The sequence below is a fragment of the Stegostoma tigrinum genome, chromosome 5 (assembly GCF_030684315.1).
Source record: "Stegostoma tigrinum isolate sSteTig4 chromosome 5, sSteTig4.hap1, whole genome shotgun sequence".
NCBI lineage: Eukaryota > Metazoa > Chordata > Chondrichthyes > Orectolobiformes > Stegostomatidae > Stegostoma > Stegostoma tigrinum.
This window is the reverse complement of record NC_081358.1, coordinates 19,760,857-19,779,061: the sequence shown is the minus strand read 5'-3', so window position 1 is coordinate 19,779,061 and position 18,205 is coordinate 19,760,857. Positions and strand designations below refer to the sequence as shown.

Sequence of the window (18,205 nt, the reverse complement as noted above, 5' to 3'; positions counted from 1 at the left end):
AATAGATCATAGTTAAACATAGCTGGAATATTCATGTCTGTCAAATGCTGTGATTTATTTTTATCTATTGCCCAATTGAGGGAAGACAACTGAAAAAGTTTTAAAATATTCTTTCAGGTTTACTTGTGCAGCAGAAGCAAATGAACAAAGTGGAAACTGGATTTCTCAGTGTAAATCTCCTGTATTTGGAGCGTCAGCTGATTTCACTGATCAAGAAGTAAGCCAGTCATCTTTGTTTGACAAACATTTCCCTTTGAAAAATTGGAATTTCTTGGACATGTTTAAATATGAAATCTTAAAAATTCAAAACGCTGCTCTTATTTCCCCTTTTGATTTACCAGATGAAATTGTTCCAGTTTATTGAAGAATCTAAGCCAGGTGAACAAAGGATTGCGAAAAATCACATCGAAATTAAGTCTGATACAGCTGGGAACACTTCATGCCTGCCTACATCTAACAGGTCGACAAAAAGAAAAAAAATGGAAGATGAAAGGGATTTGCTCACTAATTATGAAAAGCCTTCATTTAATAAAGAAAATCTTCCTTCAAAATCAGAGAAAGCTGTTTCTGTAAACAGTGATAATCTTGACAAGCCATTGGACTTGTCTGATCATGTTTCCAGTGGCCGGTTAGGAGATAGAAGCCATGGGAAAGATTCAGTGTGTAGTAAACTAATGCAAGTTAACCCACTGGAATCCCTGAAACAAAGTATAAAGACTGCAAATTTCAGAAGAGCCTATAATGGACTTAATAAGGATCCACAAGATGATGTTTATGTGCAAGAAACCATTGGAAGATCACGTAGTGAAATATGCCAAGAAGTTAAAGTTAAAAGTGAGAAAAATGATGAGCATGGTAATTCATCAATTTGCAGATACTCTCACCAACAATCTGGTGACTTTTCTCAGAATGAGCAGCTTCCCAGTGACCGACAGGTATGTTTACAGTATATAAATAAGGTAGTTTGCTTTCCCACATTTGTTCAAAGTGAGAATACTTGTGTACCATCTCTTCATTGCAAATGAATGGAAAATGAAAAGGTAATAAGACCCGTGAGATTATAGTTGGAGCTACAGCATTGGGAACAGCACCTTGAACTTAGTTTGTCATTCAGCTAGGTAATGGCTGATCTGAACCTTAATTCTATTTGCCTCTAATAGTTTCATATCTTTTGACACCCTTACCCAAACAAAAATGTCAGCCGTAGTCATGAAAGCTGCAGTAGTCCCAATATCTAGTTTTTTACTATCACTTGTGTAAAAATTGCCACCATAAAAGCTCATAGGATTCTTCCACTCAACTGAGCTTCTGAAATATCAACCTTTGAGTTTACAGAGAGTTAGCCTTGTCCCAGGAAAACTGCAGGAAAATCATAGCATTTCCATCAGACTGCAGTTGGTCGCAATGAACATGATATAGCAGTAGGGAAGTTATGCTACTTGACTCATTCCCCATCCCATGCAACTGGGAGCTTTGGCCAAAAATAAATGAGGAGAAAAATGTGTTTTCATTCAGGTGCTCAGAGGGAAGATTGATATGAATTTGAAATTTTTAGCAATAATTTATATATCATTTTACATATGAATGCACTCGTATATATTCTACAGAATAATAACCAGATGAGGTAGGTAACAGGAATAAGGGAATGAGGTTCTTTCAGTGTGTGTGCAGGACTTATTTTTAACTGAGTAGGTTTAAAAAAAAGACAGACATTTGTTAAGGGAAGACTCATTGCCAGATTTGGCAATAGTGGATGAACCAAAGTTGAGAGGGAAAATATCAGCAATAGCAACAAACAAAAAAACAAAGGAACTGCAGATGCTGGAAATTGAAACAAAAGCAGTAATTGCTGTAAAAACTCAGCAGGTCTGGCGACATATGTGGAGAAAAATCAGAGTTAATGTTTCCTTCTTTAGAGGATAAATAACAATAGCAATGAAGTTCTGGGCAATAGATGACACCAAATCTCACTTTGAGGGACTTTGGATTGAGATATGTACTAAGTATAAGGAAAACAGCAGAGATTGTGACAGGAACAAATATATAGAGACCGTGAGAGAATTCAGAACAGTTAGGAAGGTAAGAAGGAATCATGAAACAATCAAGGAGCTTTAAGCAAAATAAAAAGCAAATATTTTACAAACAAAAAGAAATGCCAGGTTGAGAACGGATCACTAAAAATGAGCAGGAGAAAATCGAAATCTACAAAAATGAAATGGCACAAAGGTTAAATAATTACTTTGCTTCAATATTTACTTGGGAGATGGTGAATAATCTCAAGATTAAACAGCACACCAGAATCCTTTCTGGAGAAGGGTGTCAACCCAAAATGTCAGCTTTCCTGCTCCTTTGATGCTGCTTAGCCTGCTGTGCTCATCCAGCTCTACACCTAGTTATCTCAGATTTTCCAGCATTGGCAGTTCCTACTATCTCGAAAACCAGAATTGTGTACGTGCTTTGCAGGGAAATGTATTTTGAGAGGCTCAATTTAGTTTGGACCTTTTTATACGTTGACGAAGTTTTTGTCTCTTTCCTTCTACTACCCAGATTACCATTATGTTGTGAAATTAATAGACCCATGTCTTCAGTATTTTTATTTTGTTGAAAATCTGAAAGCTGGCATTATGGTTGTACATTGTGTGTTTGAAAATTCGATTTTAGCCCGCAATGTCGGGGAAATTTGATAATTACCCTGATTTTAAATATGCTTGGAGGTGCTAAACTAGAAACTAGCAGAATACCACTGAAGTGCTGTTTAGAAGCAATTTTCATGCTGTGGTGTGTTGCTTTTACACCACCAAATTCATTGATAGTGTGTTGAGTATACTGACTGGCACACAGTTTGATATTTCAGGTTGATTTGGACAATGGGGAGAGGTCACGTGCTCAAGATGTTGCTGTCAAGTTTCATAGGATAAGATAGTGTATACCCACAAGGATGTAGAATTATGCTTCATCCTCTGGCAACAGCTGGTACTCTTGTGTCCTCACCTTTTCCTTCATTACTTATGTAGACTGTGAACCTGTAGCAAGACTCCCTACTGAAGCAATCTTGCTACTGTCCTCTCCAACCTTCACACTGACCGACCACACAAACCCCCTACCAGCTTCCACCTATCTCCTAATTCACCTTGAATGCTGTCTGACTGGCTGTGTTTTTATTGACTGTAGCTTCTAGCATCAATAGCCCTTACTATCTCCAGGTCGCTGGAAACCATACTGTGAAGTCTGCTCTATGGATGCTCACCTTGAAGAGATTTTCCTCCTCCCTCCAAAGGGAAATCAGTGAGTCTCTCTCCCACTGAAACCCCTGGTTATCTGTTCTACCATGAAACTGTTCAACCACATTCTGAAACAATCCCACTACTATCTGCTCCACCTGCCCACTGACCAACCGTAATAACCCTCTACCTGTATCCACTTGTCTCCATCGCACCTACCCTCCCCCCAGCCCCACACCACGCCCCCCCACCCCACATTTACTTCTGGGTCCCCCTCCCCCTCACTAGTTCTAACAAAGGGTTTCAGCCTGAAAAGTTGACTTCCCTGCTCCTCTGATACAGTCTGACCGGCTGTGCTTTTCCAGCTCCACATTTATTGATACCCCAACTTGACTAAGTACTCCCTTTCCCCTTGTCACTTTATATGGTCTCCAGCAAAGTGAACTGGCATAGCACTGGCTCTGCTTATGTAAACACTCCAAGAATTTCAGAGAAAATGTTGCTAGAGCTTTAAAGCCTTTTTGAAGATCCTGGAGAGTTTCCTATTGTGTCTCCAAAATTCAGTTCAAATGCAATCTATCTCCAGCAGTAAATGAACAGTAAAAGTTGAGCATGTTTTTGAATTCTTAAAAACTCTCACTGCTGATTATTTCCTTTCGCTTAACCGGGCACCGTTGAAAGAGGCCATGAAGGGCTGCCCATCAAAATAATATGTGGTAAAAACCAAAAGAACTGCGGATGCTGTAAATCAGGAACAGAAGCAAAGTTGCTGGAAAAGCCCAGCAGGTCTGGCAGCATCGGTGAAGGAAAAAAAGAGTTAACGCTTCAGGTCCGGTGACCCTTACTCAGAAAATAATAATGTGAATTTGGAGAAAATATTATGTAGCCTCTTTAATGTCAGCTGGCTTGCAATTTAGTTGTCAATCAGACCCTTAATTAGCCTCAAACTGCTATTCCTACAATCTGCTTCAGCTTGTTGACAAAGGTAGCATCTTGCACAAAAGATGGACTAAACTGCTAAAGACCCCAATTTGACCTCACTGAAAGTTCTCCGGTGCCAAAGGAAAACATATGGAAATCAACCCTATTTTGCATTATTCTATTCGTAAAAAGCATTTCAAATTCTTGTCTCAGGGCCTTGAAGTCGAAGTTCCAACAAGGAAAGTTGCAAAAACAGATTCCTCAGAATCAGAGCCCACCTCAGTACTTCAACCAAACCCAAACCCTTCTGCAACAGTTGCAAAGTGTGGAAACACTGATAATGATGGTAAGTTTGCAATTCAAATAGCACAGTAGCATTCAAATAATTGAATTGAAATTTGGCCTTTGGTAATGTTCCATAATTCTGGTTTTGTTTTCAGAAATGTTGAGACTGTTGTCGTTATTTTGAGTTCCCTCTCCCACTCTGCTCCATTACAGCTTTGATCGATGGAAAATCATCAGTTTAAGGCCCAGACATTTTTTGTGTTCTATACCAGAAGAAATTTACCCAGCTTCTTTTTTTGATTTTTCAGATTAATTATTCTGAGTGCTCTTTTTTCGAACGTTTTAAGCACCTAAAGATACTTCATTTCTTCTACTCTTCCTGTTTTGAATTGAAATAGAAATCAGTCCGTGCACTACATACTGCCTTTCTGTTTTGTGTTTTATTCTTTTCAACTTGGACAGGACTTTTCAATTATTTTAGTTGACTTTGTTCTATGCTATTATTTGGCTTTGGAATCTGTACCATAGATCATTTTAAATTCTCTCTACCATCATCTGCTCCAGGCTTGGTATACAGTCCTAATCCAGCTTGGAGTTGTTAAACTTGTACAGAACTTTAATAAGTTGTCACTTGTGATCTGTTTACAACCCTTGTCTTCTTGTAGAACAGTATGGAGGCAGTGAAGAAAGTAAAGTGAAAAAACAGATTCCTGAGAATGATAGAATTAAAAGATTATAGATATAGAATTAAGTAACAGGGTTCTTTTAAAGTGTCAAAGTAATTTGAAAGACTCGACACTGGAGTGATAGAATAGAGGTCTAGAAGCCATAAATCTAAGATAGTCGCTGATTAATTCAATATGGAATTCAGGAGGAGTTTTTTTACACCGTGATTACGGAGAGAACTTTCCGCTAATTGAAGTGAATAGCATATATTTATTTAAGGAATAATTAGACGAATTCATAAGGGAGAAGGCAATGAAGGGATTAGGACTTAGAAATGAGACAAAATAAGGTAGGAAGAGGCTGCTCTGGTAAATGAACATTAACATGGACCAGATCATGTGTTGTTTCTAAAATACAAATTCAATCCAATTGGATTAGAATTCTCATGTCCAAGATTAACGTACTCCCAACCTATGGATGTTTAATGTGTTAAGTTCACTGTATAAACACAAGTTATTGTTCATGCAGATCAGCCAAACAAACCCAATTACTAGGACAGACTGGCAACAGAGTATAAATAGGCTGGTTTCCATATTGCTGTTTCTAAATTTATCTCGTAGCTTACTTTTCCCATTTCTGACCAGTATTATTGACTATTCAAGCATAGCAGATTCCCTTTAGTACTTTTTCTAATTATGCGTCATTCATATGTGACTCTGTATGCTGCTGGCAATCTAGCTGTGACGGATAATGAGCTAACACTAATCCAGTTTCATCTGCCATAGATTCGTATACAGTTGCAGGAGGACAGAGTCGCTGCCCTTTCCTAACCCATAGGTACTGCAGCCTATTGTAGCGACTTCACTGTAAGGTTAACAAACCACCAAATAAATCATATTTTGGCTTTCCTTCAAGTTAAATTTTAAGTACACTTGAAAGTCTTCTGTAGCCTTAAGCATCACCGATTAATATCGGCACCAGCAAGCATTTTGCTTCACTTTATAAACCTGTTCATACCAGATGACAGGAGTTTCAACTTTTTCCAAAGACTCCAATACGTTTTAACATATTAGATAGTTTTGGTTATAAAACAAACCAGTAGCTGCAACTAGATGACCTTTCTTTCATCTTTCTCTCTCCCTTATGTTGTTTCATTCTCTCTTTTCTTTGTGTCTCTTTCTCTCCTGTTCCTGCTGCTTCCTCTCTGCCCTCTTACTTATTTCATTCTTTCTAGACTGCTCTTTTCCTTTTATTTGCTTGCTTCAAGCAAACAGGACCTTATGGATTTTATCCTGTTTGTACCCTATGTTTATATTCCTTTGTCAGTAGCAAATGCAATTTCATCTTTTCCACAATGCAATCATTTCAGTTTGTTGCAAAACAAAAATAAATCACCCTATCTGTGTGGTTAGATGAAGTCTATAGAACAATTGACATGACACACCCATTGACTTTAAAATGTCAATAATTTCAGGAACAAAATCAGAAAGCATTCAGTGGAGCATGGACCCAGGAGCAGACTGCACAATGGTCGCTTCAGAAGTGAACTCAAAGGTATCCAGTCATACAAATGTTTGTATTATTTCAGGATCACTTCCTCATTCTTATTTGAAATCATGCACGATCTCAACAGAAAATGAAGCCATTCACCTCATGAATTCTATGACTCTGACATCAATTCAAAACTAATTCCTACCACAATGTTCATTCCCCACTTTCTTAATCAATCTACACGTGCATTGAAACAGGAGGATAGAAGCAGGATGCAGTTGGGGTGGAGGGAGGGGAGCTGGAGAGAATTGGATGCAGTGCGGTGCGGGTGGGTGGGTGGGAGTGGTTTAAGGTGGAGTGGTGGTGGAGATTGAGACATGGGAGAGGGTATGGTTTCTGGGTTCCCGATTTAGTCCATCTGGGAAGGTCCCAGGCTTCATACCCTAAAACTGTTTAAATGCATGATTTAAAATAGTGTGAGCAAATGTAGACAATTTTAATTCAGTTTAAATGACACTCTGAAAGTTAGAGCAATCCAACTGGACTCATGCTGCAATGATGTCATAAATTACCATCTATATGCTTTATTTTGTGGTGAACAAATCACTAAATTAAGATTGGTGAATTATGCATTAGGAATGGAGAAAAAAAAAAGCCATTCCTAGAATATTATTCATATGTAATGCCTTTATTCAATTGTAGAATAAAAAGCTGTAGATTAAGGAATTGATAGTATTTTGTCTTCTTCTAGAAATCCATCAGGCAACCAGGGATGAATAGCTTGGACATGGATTGTACTTATGTGAGTGAAAGTATGTTGCTAAAACCAAAAGAATCAAGAATCAACAAGCCTATCCTCGGTAAATAAACAAAAAGAATCTTTGTATTAAACTCGTAAGCTCACACAATATAATATACCAGTTTAAAAATGTTGAAAATGTAAAATTTGTGGTTGATTGGCCCGTTGAGGTGGTTCATTGTTCCACGGATGTTTCATCACCTTGCTGGGTAACGTCATCTGTGCAGCCTTTGATCAAGTGACTGGTATTTAAACTGTGGAGTCCATTGAGCTGGATTACCCCACTTCCAATTTTCCTTCACAGTGGAATGTATATGGGGTGAAGTTGTATGTGTTTGTTGATGGCTTTCTTTGTTGAGTACCAGGCTTCTAGGAACTCCTGTGCTTGTCTCCGCTTAGCTTGTCCTAGAATCTTGGTGTCATCCCAATCAAATTGGTGGTTCTCCTTAACCATGTGGATAGACATGAGTGAGTTTTGGTCATGTCTTTTTGTAGCCAATTAATGTTCGTGTACCCTTCTTGTTAATTTCCTTCCTGTTTGTCTGATTTAGTGTTTGTCATAGCCTCTGTTGGAAATCTTGTATATGATAATGGTCCTGCCCATCGTGTGTAGTGAGTCTTTGGTTCGAGTGAGCAGTTGTCTTAGGGCTGATGAGGGTTAGTGCATTATTCTGATGCCCAGTGGTCGTAGGAATCTTGTGGTTAGTTCTGATGTAGCATGATGAACGTGTTGGGGGTGTGTGGTATCTTCCTGGTGTCGTTCATTTAGTAGGCATCTTCTGACCTAGCTTTTCAGATATCCATTGTCTTTGAACACCTGGAAGAGGTGGTACTCTTCTCGGTGTAGCTCTGTGCTGCTGCAGTGTGTTGTTGTCCGTTTAAATAATAATCTCACGCAGCTTCATTTGTGTGTGTTAGGATGGTTGCTGTTGAAGTTCACTACTTGGTCAGTGTGTGTGACTTTCCTGCTTACCTGCGTACCTTCGTTAGGAATTCCCCATTTTGTCCTGCGCTCTACCATGATATTCAGGAGTGGGAGCTGATTGTTCTTCCCTGGTGAATTTGATTCCAGTGAGGATTTTTTTTTTCATTAGTTTGTGTCTCCTCTAGTTTGGTCCGTTTGATGACAAAGGTGTCATCTACGTAGTGTATCCATAGTTTCGGTTGGATTAGTGGAAGGGCTATATTTTCCAGCCTTTGCATCACAGCCTCAGTTGTTAGTCTGGAGATAGGTGATCCCATGGGTGTCCCGTTGATCTGTTTGTATGTTTGGCCATTGGAGGTGCAGTGTGTGGTGAGGCATAGGTCCAGTAGCTTCAGCATGTTCAGCAAATACAAAATTAATATTTCACTTACAAACCTTTTGAAAGTCTAATGTCATCAAACAAATTATGTAAATGCTGTCGACTTCTAGCGTGGAATTGAATCTCTTCCCAAGCACATGTGGGTAAATGCAGGTGGAGAGTCTATCATTTTTTGCCTTAACCCGATTAAGATGTAGAAAAGTTGTGCCTTATCATCTCCATGCCAAGTGAAGCCCTAAAGTGGCCAGTTAGGCCTTCTCAAGAGCCTCCTATTACTCATCCCATTAGTGCAATTCTACTGGTATTCAGAAGTTCGATGTTAATATCAGATACCCTGCTACTACTAAATATTGCAGTTTTTACTAGTCGAAGACATATTAATCACTAATGGCCTTCTGCAATTACACTGAGGACTGATTAAAGCTTAAGTTCTGTTCAAGAACAAAAACAGAAGTTGCTCCAAAAGCTCAGCAGGTCTGGCAGTATCTGTGAAGAAAACAGACTCCATTTAATGGTAGAAGTTGGTTGGTGGAGCTCAAATCCCAGAACTACTTGCATTCTCATATTCCGCCTGGGAACCCTGCTACGCAATGGTCTCAATGTGGACTTTAGAAGCTTCAATCTCCCCACCCTGACCTCATCCCAAGACCAGCCCCCTTCCTCATCCCTGGCTCCTTGACTTGCCCATCTTTTCTCCCACCTATCCACTCCTCCCACCTCACTGACCAACCCCCATCCCAACTCCCTACCTACACTCACCTGTACTGGCCTCGCTGCACCTCCTTGACCTGTCTATCATCTCTCCACCTATCTGCTCCACTATCTCCCTTCTGTCATCACCTTCCCCTCTCTGTATTCATTTCAGAGCCCCCTTCCCTTCCCTCATTTCTGAACAAGGCACCAGACCCAAAACGTCAGTTTTCCTGCTCCTCTGATGCTGCTTGGCCTGCTGCTTTCATCCAGCTCCATACCTTGTTATTCTCAGACTCCAAATCAACAGTTCCTACTTTGTCTACTTGCATTGACTGACTTCTGCCACTAAATGGAAGCCATGATCTCAATTTGAATTCGAGAATGAAGGGAAGACCAGACCTGGAACCGGAAGGTTAGAACAAGGAAGCAAGACTGGGACAAAGCAAAGCCCATCATCAGGAATACAGGGCGACTGCATCTGGAATGCTGGTAGCATCAGACACTCACCTGTGTTATTGGAGTGCAGTTCTGATGCCAGTGCTTAACTTGAGTGTTGTCAACTCATGGAAATGGCATTAAAATGAAAATGGCATTACACATACATGTTGAAGTGCTTGGAGATAAGGATTCATGTTCTTAATGAGGAAAAGTTGACCAATAGCTTAGAAATAATTTCTTCTGGCAAAGAGTAGTTTAAAGGTGGAATAATTTCAGAAATCTGTGTGAGATAGAGAACGTATTAAATTTCAGAAAGACAATGAATACCTTTATTAGAAGCCAGGTAATTGAAGAGTTAGAGATAATGCTTGCACTGTCTCCGTGAATCAATGGATATGTTATTACTAGACCTGTACAAAGATTTGTTTTGAAGTGTTATGATCCCAATTATTGCTATTACTGGACAGATCGAAGACTTAAATCTGGCTTGATAGATCATCATTTTTGGTTTTAACAACGGCCCTGATCTGAAACACAAGCATGCAAAATTCCAATTGTTTGATTTTAATAATGATACAGAATTTATCAGACAAATGAAATGAGAAAATAGAACGTATCAAACAATTTACACATGATGCAAATCTAAAGATTTCAAAGCATTTGGTAAAATGCAATCTTAATAATCCAGACAGCACTACTTTTTAGTACTCTCACCAGAGAGAATTCCTTTCCCCGTCACATCAATAAGGCTTCATTTAACCGTGTTTCAGTTTCGTTGTCATGAGAATCTGATTGTTTGTTTCTTAGATCTTACATAACTGAGCTTAGATATTCTCAGCTTCAAAATTCCCTTCAGGAAATGAACTAAAAATGACGTCTGGAACCTTAGAACTAAACTCTGTTCACAAAATTCATCTATTTTGTAAGTCTTGAACTATCTTCCTCCTTTAGGAGGAACTATTTTTCTCATTCAGCTTCAAACTAAACGTCTGCAAATTTAGCAAACTGACACTAAAAAACTTTGGCTAAGTGCATAATTCTTCAGCCTTCTAGCTGAAGCCAAGTGCGCAAACTTGCTCTGTTCACTCAAGACTCACCCAATGAAATCAAAACCCTGTTACTCTCTAGGAAGTCTCCTTCTCACACTGTGCTTCATAAAAGATCTCTTTAGCTACAAAAATATTTGCAAGTTAATGATTAAACATTCTTACACAGATACACTCCACTAGTTGAAAATCCAGAAGATAAGATAAATGGTATAGAAATATGTATAAAACCACATACTTTACATTGCAATAAAGTACTGACAGAGAGCTTAAGTTAAATGAATCAAAGCATTTTTCTCGGGTACTTGTGCTTAGTTTATTTAGCACAAATGTATCACTGACTCCATAGGATAGTTTATTACTTAGGAATAGTAACTCCGTAGTGTAGCTATGCATCTCAACATTCTCAAAATAATCAATAATCAATTCCTTTGTCATTTTGTGATTGCTTTATTTTTGCTACAGGAAGCAGACATATAATGGATGATAGTCTTGCTGAAGCTTTTGATCGTACTGCCTATGGAGAATATGAATCATATCCCGAAGAAATGAAGAGTCCACATAACGTTTACGACAGCGGTAATCTGCGTTTTGGGATCATCTCATTCTTTCTGTCCTGGTTACTTAGTAGGCAGTGATACAGTGTAGCACCAGCCTATCCTGACCTGAAGTCCCCTTTTTTATTACAAATGTTTGCGTAATTTGCCTCATTACGTCAGCTGTAGGGATGGTAGAATTAGCTGTGATAACTAGTGAAGGACCAGTAAAAGACAGTCAAACTTTCTGCTTGTGATTTCTGTCCAACAATGTCAATGGAAAATGTTCTTGGTCTTTGGATTAAAAAGTCAGGGCCCTTTTGATTAAACAGCCCATCAGCAGTGAAGAATAACTACCTGGACTAAGTAGGGTGACTAGTACATGTGGAATACTGGCATGGCAAGCGTCTGTGTGCACAGGAAATGAAAGGAAATAGTTAAAGTATTGTTCTCAGGACCTGATCTACATTCCATTTCACATCTCAGCTTCAATTTAATTTTGGCTTTTAATTATTGAATTTTGAGAAGTGTATGTTCTGAGTGACCAGTTATCATTCTCCACTCAAATGCACACAAGTTCTTTTCTAGAACGTCTTGGTTAAGTGGAGATTGTGGTTCATGTATTTAGACCCAGGACTGTGAAAATATTACATAGCATACAGAGAATAATGCTAAAGATAAGGGACACAGTTTCAAAAATTGTAGGTGACTGAAAACACTATTCTGCAGAGTTGTGCTCAAATCACTCTGAAACAGTTTCACACGAAGGTCATCAACTCTATGGTGGACAATTTTGAACACCCGGCTTTAAGACAGATGTTAAAACTGGATGTCGAGGATGAATAAAGTTTCAAAAGATTTGCATAAAGTACTGTATTTAGAGAGAAACTGATTACCATGTTGGTAACTGGAAGGCATAAATTTAATATGATCAGGAGCACAGTAGAATTGATTAGTGGATAGATATGTGGACATGAACTATCCTATCTGAAACAGTAGAAATTGATATTTTAGCAGATAAGTGGAGTAACAAATGTAATAAAAGGAGAAACCGGTAAATGGAAATAAGTCATCAATGTAGACATGACACATTCAGTGGCTGCCTCTTGTACTGTCAAGTTTGTATTTTTCCTGTTTTATCAATGTTTGATCAATCTACATGATCAAAGGTTTTGGTCATTTCAGCATAGCAATTTTTATAAAAATGTGAATGATAGCAGAATTTACATTTTATGCAATCACTTGACTCTTGTTTTACAGTATTCCAAGAAGAGCCAGAAAAAATAAAAAATGAATCTTTCGCACAGCCTTATTTAAACTCTGGGAAAAGGTAACAAGTATTCAGCAAGATTAATCTTGGAGTCTAGATGTAATATATGCTGATGCATCTAATGGCTAATTTTCATACTTCAACTTTTGATCTGATAACTTGGTTTAAGAAAAATGGGCTGCTGGTCTTATTGTGGGTAAAGTTGACTATGTATCTGTGATCTGGATGGTCACAGCCTATGGTCACAGTATCCTTTCAAAGTCATATTAATATTTCCTTTACATAACACCAGCGTAGTACTGTCCAGTCAGTAATACGATGATTTAGAGCATGCAAATTCCACCCACCCAGGAGAATACAGGACTGAGATTTTCATTAGCACTGCAGTGTAAACAAGAATTCTCCATCCTACTTGCTGTCCATCAGACCCAATCAGGGATCCCACTGCCTGAAGCAAAACTCAGAAAATGACTCTCATGGCCATCAGTTTTTCATGTCAGGGCTGCTGTTTTATCATTCAAAACCCTTTATTTTTGTTTTGAAGAAGTGTTTAGGTATTTGCCAACCACATTGTTAGCTAACTTACAATGTTTAACAGGATACTCTTTCATATAGTGTGGTTCTTTGTATAGATTTCATCCTTTGGTTCCTGAAAGATCTTTCATCTTCCAAAAAGTAAATACACTTTATTTCATTAACATCTACAACAAAAGAAAGTAATGTCATCTCATTGAATATTGTGAACTGATATATTTGTGGAAAAAAAATTAAACATTTCAGAACTCGTGGAACATTTTTTCCAAAAGTATTCATCTGTTTTGACTTTCGGGAATCTTGAAAAGCATAAAAGTTGGGGAGGAAGGTGTATTGCGTACCTCCTTAATCCCAACCAGGTGTATCTTGCATTTTGTTGTTTTCATGATTAGTTTATGAAATTATTGCATTTATTTCTGTTTTTAATGTGCCCAATTATCTTGAAACCACCATGATATGGTGTTTACTATTTCACAATGTTACATATTTGTAAGAACTCAAAGTATTTTATTAAATATTGTGCCTTTGCATTATTTATTGTACAGGAAGAATACGGTTGTAAACTTCCCACATGTTGAGATCGTCCGTAACAAAGAAGAAAGAAAAAAATTGTATGGGCATACATGCAAGGAATGTGAAGTAGTAAGTACTGGTTAAGCATATTATAAGACCTGTTCGGGGGCTCTAGTTCATCTAGTTTGTTTTATGCTTATGGCTCAAAAATCGCCTTCTTGTAAGTGAAGATGATTCTTTCATTCTTCCTTTCTATTTGTTTGTAATAAATGATACCAGAACTAAATACAAGAACTTTCAGGTTTTAGTTTAGATCTAAACTTTTTTAAAAGACATGGATGGTAAATGAAAGTAAGTCTTCAATTAATATGGGACTCTATTTGCTCAGGCTTTGATAATTAGAATTCCGTGTTAGGACAGGGAAAGATAAAAGTCATAGGTGGAATTTGTCAGATCCCTGTGATTCTCCCCACCCATCTAAATCAGTTGACGAACCTTATGCCTTTAGCAGTACTTGGGCAGTAAAAATCCCAGCTCCTTCGTATTACTATGCATTAGAGATGATTACTTTTGTTGAAGGACAATGTCTCTTCATTACGGTTTGTCAATGTGAACCTGGTCTGTTGCAAATAATTCATTAAGTTTTTGAGGATATGTTTTCAGTAATTCATGTTGTGGCTGATTCTTGTCAAATTTCGTGATTGAGTGACTAGTTACTGTAGCACTAACTTAGACACAATCCATTTTATGTAAATTGCCTGGTACTGAAAATTCTAACAAAGTCATTGACACCTTTAGGTTAATGTGTGGAAGTCCATAACCACCATGGATTTATCAGTCCTGCAAACCTTAGGAAATTTTAGGCTAAAGTCTTCACTATAATTTTCTTAAAAATTTCTATATTGATGGTAACAACCCTGCTTAAGGATGGATTTCAAGATCAAGATCAACATCGTCACCCTCCATCTTCTGCCTGTAAGCTAACTTCATACTAATAGTTTTGTTATTCAGTACTTATCTTTACCTGATACAGATTTAGGGTGCATGGTGTTATTTCTCTAAAAACTGCGCACAAATTTTATAAGAAAGTTGTGATTAGATCACAAACAAGATTCTTTTCTGATGTGGTAATGGAATTTCTACAGAGGATTCTTGTCTAATACTGCTCTCCCTGTTCCTGATGGCTTGTTTAGAAGTAGATGAACCTATTTGAACATTGGTGTTAGTACTTTGAACCACATAGGTGTATGCAAATAGCTGGAGATACACTTGGTTGCTGCTCACCAAGATTTGCTAATCAAAGGTAGATCTACAAGACTTCTTAAAAAAAGGCACAGAAGAGTTAAATACTCATGTTTTCTTCAAGTATGAACATATTTTACTGATAAAAGAGGCTAGTAGGCTACAATTTCTCCTTCCCCTTGCCTCCCAGAATGGAGAGTTGTGCTATTCACTATTTTCTTTCTACAATCGAACAGTTTTAAAAATCCAGGTTTGTGTCATTATAATCATTGCTAGTCGTGTGTAATTTCAAACCCATTTTCTGTCCTTGATAGTATTGTGTAATTCAGGGCTCAGTGATTCAATGCATTTTCTCAATAGGACTGTCATAACTCAGCCACTAACCCTGGGAAAGGGACATCAAGTCTAGCAGTCATTGAAAGCATTTTGTTAGTAGAAGGTTGAATGATAAGTGATTCTTTTTGACAAGATGAAAATATTTTCCCTTTTATCCCACCATCTATTGTTTCAATGACTATGTATTCTCAATTAAGTTTTAATGTTAAGAGCTATTTGAGGACCTTCTAAAATGATAATGGAAGGAAGGAGTTGTTGTTATTGTTCTGCTTTACAGTTTACAATTCTCAGTGCAAGATTGCAGTCTTTGTTGTATATTTTAATTCATTTGCCTTTATTTAAGTATTATGCAGACCTTCCAGAAGAAGAGAGATTGAAAAAGTTGGCAAACTGTTCAAGGCATAGATTCCGGTACATCCCGCCAAATACGCCTGAGAATTTCTGGGAGGTAGGGTTCCCGTCAACACAGACCTGTGTTGATCGAGGTGAGAAAATACAGGCTCACTTGGTGGGTCAAGATTTGTTTTGCTATTTTTAGTGATAACTACATTCCTACATTTTAACTATGTTAGATTTTTACAGTGTTCACTTCATGTTTTTTATTTTTAAATTCATCTGGGGTGACCATTTCAATATTTTTCTTCCTGTTTTGTGACTTCAGACAATGCTACATCACGAAAACCTGATGTGATGTGTCTCATTGACATTGTTATTCTTACAGAATAACACAAGCGCACAATTTGGAAATGCTAATAGTGCAGAGTGCTAGTAATAATGCCAGACTTAGCTCTTAATAGATTAAGTATAATATAATAATGACCACACTGAAGAAAGCCAAGCAGTATGTCAAGCCAGTCTCGGATCTCCCTTATAGATTTAACTAGTCCCATTTTTGGGTTGTACCCTATAGTCCAATAATTTCTTTCCATCCAGGGGTTTATTCAATTCCTGTCTGGAGCTTTTGCAGAATAGAGTGTTTAAAGATGCCAGTATTGTTTGTAAAGTTTCCTTCACTTTGCACTATTTATTAATCCACCAGAAGGGGGCTGGGTCACTCATTAAAATATAAGACAATGCAGTCAAAATATTTAAACCAATCAGACATTTATACAAGCATGTGCGACCAAGTCAGAACAACTATGATACAGATTTAAAATGTGAATTAAAATACGTTCTTGTAACAAGAGCTCAAAATGTAGAATAAGATGCCTTAACAGGAACTTTGTTATTCATAGTGGTCACATAGCAGGATGGGAAGCATAAAGTAAGATCTGCCACTTTCTCACAATGTGCAGCCTTGCAGAGATATTTGGGAGAATTTACACTTATGGAGTTCACAATATAATGAGGTTGGATATATTTGCTTTCATGTCTATGGTCCAGCATCCTTAATACTATGGAAAAATAAGTTTGGTGTTCCAACAATTCAATCTAATTGCTCTTGCACTATTTGAACTTGCCATAACTATCTTAATATGAACTGTTGGAGATTGTTGTACAGTTAATTTGCTGATTTTTTTTTTTATTCTGGGAGTACAGCAATTAGTTTGACACTCCAGATAAGCTTTTGGAAAAGAGAGCGCGATGAAGTAGAGATAGTCAGACCATAAATGGCAGTGATGACAGAACACAGGAGATGGGCTTGGGGAATTATTATGAAGTCATGCAAGGCAATCTGCTTGAAATGAGGAGTAAAGTGTGGTAATTACTTTTTACCCTCTACAAGCCCAAGTTGTAACAGGTGAATTCAGCAAAACTGAGCACAGTAATTGTGCTGTCTTAATGTTACTATAAAATAAAGATCTTGGATAGAATGAAGAAATAAATGTCATAAGTATTAAGCCAAGGTCACAAGTAGATCATCAGACAGAATATAAATTGACACTTTTTTCTATGGTAAAATCTATTTATTTTGATGAACTTAAATCGAACACCGTTTCTAGTTTCCTTTTTCATAGACAAATGACGTTGCACCATCTAGAGCATTTAAATTAAATTGCAACTTGAAGTAATCAATTGCCTCAAATTCACAAACAACTTCAAATATGTCTGCTCAGGTTACATCAAAGAAGAAAGCACACCTTGTCAGCGCCCAAGACGGAGGCGTCCTTACAATCCAACATTTTCACCAAAGGGCAAAGAACAGAATATAACCTAGGTATTTCAGTTAGAGATGGCAGCAAGGCAAAAGGTCTAAGCTGAAGAATATAGGAAAAAAAACGTTTTTACTCAAGTCTTATTGTGAGATTGTAATCCAATGCTTTCATAGCAGCTTGTCAATCTAGTCTTTTTTTTCCTATTGTATTTAAATTATGACTACTTTTCATCTGCATATAAGATGGAAATGTTGGCATTTGCACATCCTCATAAGATATGGTGCTATTTGTTGCACTGGATATGTATACAGTTAATAAGTGTGTATAAATACAACTTGAAGTTTTGAATGTATGTTAAAATTGTAGTGATCATTTGATAAAATTTGTAATAAATAGCACATCAGTACAAACTAATAACGAAAAGTTGTCTTTAATCACAAGTGTACTCATTGAATGATCTTAATGCAACAAGAAAAGTATGCAAGTTACTGGAAGTGCTGATCATTGTGCAACTGGCCAATGAGGAGCAGTGCAGTCTTTTCTGAATTGGTGATAGCCCTATAGCTGTTGTCACTGCACTCCAATGATCTGAAAGCTTCTCACTCAAATCATCTCCAAATGGAAGATTAGGGCTTAATCTAGAGTTCCGCTCAGTCCCACTTGCTTAAAATTACGCATTTCTGGAAGAAAAAATGAGCCTGTTTGTGATGAATGTCCTGCCAGCCTTTATCGTTAAGACTAACAAATGAACAGTGCCAACTCTTGAGAGATACTAGGGGCTGGCTGGCATTTTGAGAACCATGTTCCAGCTGTC

General features: G+C 37.6%; 1 protein-coding gene across 10 annotated transcripts in view; it reads left to right on the top strand.

Annotated features, from left to right (window-relative positions):
• The window catches only part of LOC125451869 (DNA endonuclease RBBP8-like), a 122,306-nt gene extending 104,510 nt beyond the window's left edge, over window positions 1-17,796 (top strand). For all 10 annotated transcript variants that reach the window (XM_048529557.2, XM_048529554.2, XM_048529550.2 and 7 more), the window contains 10 exons: window positions 118-217; window positions 342-935; window positions 4,356-4,488; window positions 6,568-6,647; window positions 7,336-7,444; window positions 11,330-11,443; window positions 12,661-12,730; window positions 13,750-13,846; window positions 15,639-15,780; window positions 17,353-17,796. In XM_048529557.2, the coding sequence (XP_048385514.2) occupies window positions 118-217; window positions 342-935; window positions 4,356-4,488; window positions 6,568-6,647; window positions 7,336-7,444; window positions 11,330-11,443; window positions 12,661-12,730; window positions 13,750-13,846; window positions 15,639-15,780; window positions 17,353-17,453 (1,540 nt within the window). In that variant the 3' untranslated portion in view covers window positions 17,454-17,796. The remainder of the gene's footprint in view (window positions 1-117; window positions 218-341; window positions 936-4,355; window positions 4,489-6,567; window positions 6,648-7,335; window positions 7,445-11,329; window positions 11,444-12,660; window positions 12,731-13,749; window positions 13,847-15,638; window positions 15,781-17,352) is intronic.
• Window positions 17,797-18,205: the final 409 nt, after the last annotated feature.